Source organism: Microcebus murinus, chromosome 17 (assembly GCF_040939455.1).
Source record: "Microcebus murinus isolate Inina chromosome 17, M.murinus_Inina_mat1.0, whole genome shotgun sequence".
NCBI classification, from domain to species: Eukaryota; Metazoa; Chordata; class Mammalia; order Primates; family Cheirogaleidae; genus Microcebus; species Microcebus murinus.
Window position 1 is genome coordinate 48,357,896 of NC_134120.1, and position 3,476 is coordinate 48,361,371.

The 3,476-nt window shown below is 42.5% G+C and overlaps 1 protein-coding gene across 1 annotated transcript; it reads right to left on the reverse strand.

The window, feature by feature from the left end:
- Positions 1-1,039: 1,039 nt before the first annotated feature.
- Positions 1,040-2,008, reverse strand: AIDA (axin interactor, dorsalization associated; the record flags this gene model as incomplete). Its single annotated transcript, XM_075993749.1, is given in 5 exon segments — positions 1,040-1,135; positions 1,461-1,464; positions 1,740-1,852; positions 1,855-1,980; positions 1,982-2,008. Coding segments are annotated over 5 exon segments (366 nt in total), but the record flags the coding sequence as incomplete, so codon positions are not given.
- Positions 2,009-3,476: the final 1,468 nt, after the last annotated feature.

The window sequence follows — 3,476 nt, forward strand, 5'->3', positions numbered from 1 at the left end:
CAACTGTCTTTATTTAGTCATGATAGAAATGGCAAAATTGATCTTTGCTCCAGTAAATTATAACAAAATCTATTCCTTTATACATTGCAGAGCCTGCTTTATAGAAACCTCTACTGGAAATTTAAATGTCCCTAGTCATACATAATTGCTTTCTCTCAATATTTTTCTAAGGTAAAAATGAATATGTGTAAATCGCAATGGCATCTGTAAAAAATGTCTCCTACTCATTTCTATAAAAGATCATGCCTAAGTAGCTTCTACCTCAGAGACCAAGACAAACTCAAGTAGCTCACTTTAACTTAAAAATCACACGACGTGTGAATTTGGAGAGGATTTATTTATTTATTACAAAGGGTTAAATCCTTCATGGTGACCATCCTTACAGGCTGGGAAGCATAAACTCAGGCAGAGCCCAGAAACAGGCACCTTGTCCTTCTTTGTCCTTTATAGATGTTGCTTTTATTTTCTAGCCATACCTGTAGTCTGATATTTCTTCTACATCTATTTCCACAACTTTTGATCAAAAAACAATCCATGAGCTAAACCCAAGGAAACTGCTGACTACATCTGCCTGTCATCATTGATAGTTTTATGTCTATTGAATTCTACAAAAGCAACAAGTAATTTGTTAAAATTCCTGGGTTGGTATTAAGTCAAGAAAATATGAACTGCTTCTTAAAATTTCATCTTTCCCTGAGTTCTTGACTCCAAGATGTCTACGAAAGCTGCTCAGGCAGAATGTGCAGTCAGTGAAATTTGTCCCCTCACCCCAGTTCTGTTTCTCTTACTTGGTGCCTCCTGGCCTCTCTAATGACTCCCAAACTCCCATGGTTCACATTTCTGACTATGTACTGAGTGTTTTCAAAATCTTTGGTTTTGGCTTGTTTTTCCTTCCTTCCTTCCTTCCTTCCTTCCTTCCTTCCTTCCTTCCTTCCTTCCTTCCTTCCTTCCTTCCTTCCTTCCTTCCTTCCTTCCTTCCTTCCTTCCTTCCTTCTTTCCTTCCTCCCTCCCCCTTCCTTCCTTTCTTCCTTCCTTCCCTCTCTTTCTTTCTCTTCAATTTCTTTCTTTTAAAGTCAGTGAGTCTTGTGTATAGTTCTCTTAACACTGGCCCAGGTGTAACTTCATCTATCTCCATCTTCATCAAAGCAAAAGACACTTGGTTCTCATAAATCTTTTATTATTATTATTATTATTTATTTTTTCAGTATATTATGGGGATACAAATGTTAAGTACGTATCTTGCCCTTGCCCTCTCTCCTCCCTCAAGTCAGAGCTTCAAGCGTGTCCATCCCCCAGTTGGTGTGCATTGCACTCATTATGTATGTGTGTACCCATCCCCTCGCCCCAACCTGCCCAACACCCGATAAATGTTATTCCTATATGTCCACTTAGGTGTTGATCAGTTAATACCAATTTGCTGGTGATTCCGTGTGGTGCTTATTTTTCCATTCTTGGGATACTTCACTTAGTAGAATGTGTTCCATCTCTATACAAGAAAATACAAGAGATGCTATATCACCGTTGTTTCGTATAGATGAATAGTACTCCATGGTATACATATACCACATTTTATTAATCTACTCATGTATTGATGGGCACTTTGGTTGTTTCCACATCTTTGCAATTGTGAATTGTGCTGCTATAAACATTCAAGTGCAAGTGTCTTTTTCATAGAGTGACTGTTTTTCTTTTTGGTAGATGCCCAATAATGGGATTGCTGGATCAAATGGTAGATCCACTTGTATCGCTTTTTAGGCTTGTGGTGTTTGAATTCAGAGAAGACATCTGCATCTTTGGTTAATTTTTCAACATACTCCTGGAGCTCAATGTTCACATTAAAAAGAATATATGTATTATATCTTCTTTTCTTGAAGCCACAGGAGTATCTTGCACAGGAGTTAGATCTATGTCATTCAGAACCTTTACACAAATTGTAATATAGAGATCAATACACTGTCTACCATCTTTCAGATCAATTTTTCTCAATTCTGATAGTGAGTAACGTCATTCCTGGTTCTAATGGCAGCCTGGGTAAATAAAGCACAGGGAGCACTGGAAGTAAAAGAATCAGGAGGCTCTGCTCTAGCACCACTCTGTCTTTCATGTTCTTCAAATCCCAAATGCTCATCTTCACCAGGTGCTAAAATCATTCTTAATAGGAGAAGCTGAACATCGAATGGAAATTCTTTATCATATATAAGAATATTCTTTAGGATTGGCTCTAGATTCTATAGGTCCTCCAGTAAGTTCTTGGGACTCTTTGGTGTAAAATTGCATTTTTTTTTTTTGTAATTTCAAGCATGTTGCAATTTTGCCTATGGTTTTCTTTCTTTCGTCTGTGAACTCAGAATTATTATGTGGTGCTTGGGCCTCTTTCTATAGATGTCTTGGTAATAATATCTGATACTTATCGATTGCCTCCATCAGCTGTCCCCAAGAGTCAAAGTCAGTGCCTCTCCTAAAACTGGCACCCCAGTGCTATAGTAGACTCTGGGTCACCTCTAACACGGCCAGTCCCCACCCTGTCCCCTCCAACCCTCACCCAGCAAGGTCAGGTTCAAGGGTACCATCTCCATCCCCCCCCCCCAGCCTGGCCCTGGTATTGGCAGGGCCACCCAAGCCCATTTGCTGCCACCTTCTTCTCTTTCATTCTTTCCCTAGCATTTCACCTCAGGACCAAGGATCATCCCACCCCTGCCTGCCACAGCCAGCACGTGCAAGCAACACTGCCAGGCTGTGGGGCAGGGAGCCTGAGAACAGGTCTGCCCAACCCAGGCAGCCCCATAGTGCCTGAGCATGCTGTCCAGGGTCCTGGAGACCTCTTAGCTCAGTGCTTCATTATTCCCATCTATGCGTTCCTACTAGGCACCTGAGGTTAGGTCCACCCAACCTGCTGCTATACCCACAGCTGGCACCCGCACACACATGCCACCTGTAGGCCTTGGGGACTGGCCCACCCACCCCATCAGAGCCACCACAAACACCATCATGGACCACTTGGAAGCCCCACCTGGTGGTAAGTTCCACCACTGCTACTGCCATCACCTATACCATCCCTGCTTCCCAGGGGCCTAAGAACTTACCAACCTGCCCAACCTACCATCTCCACTACCAGCACCTGAACAAGCCACCTGGAGGCCCACCTGAACCCACTAACACTGGTGCCAGTGTACACTGGCCAACAACAGGCATGCTAGGCCCACTGCTGCCCCCACTGGGTCCTAGGACAGGCTTACCTGGCATGCCCATCCCCAGCAAAACCACACTTATCATGGTAACAGGAGCTGGGGCCTGAAAGACAACAATACCAAACTCTGCACTGGTCCTACTAAATAAAGTTCGATGTTGCAACTTTCCACAGAACAGGAAGTATAATTGTATATGTTCAGTAGCATTGGAGAATGAAGAAAAGTGACTAAATAAATTCATGATAAAAGGCCCAAATTTAAGTTTTTCTCTGAGAAAAAAATTAGATT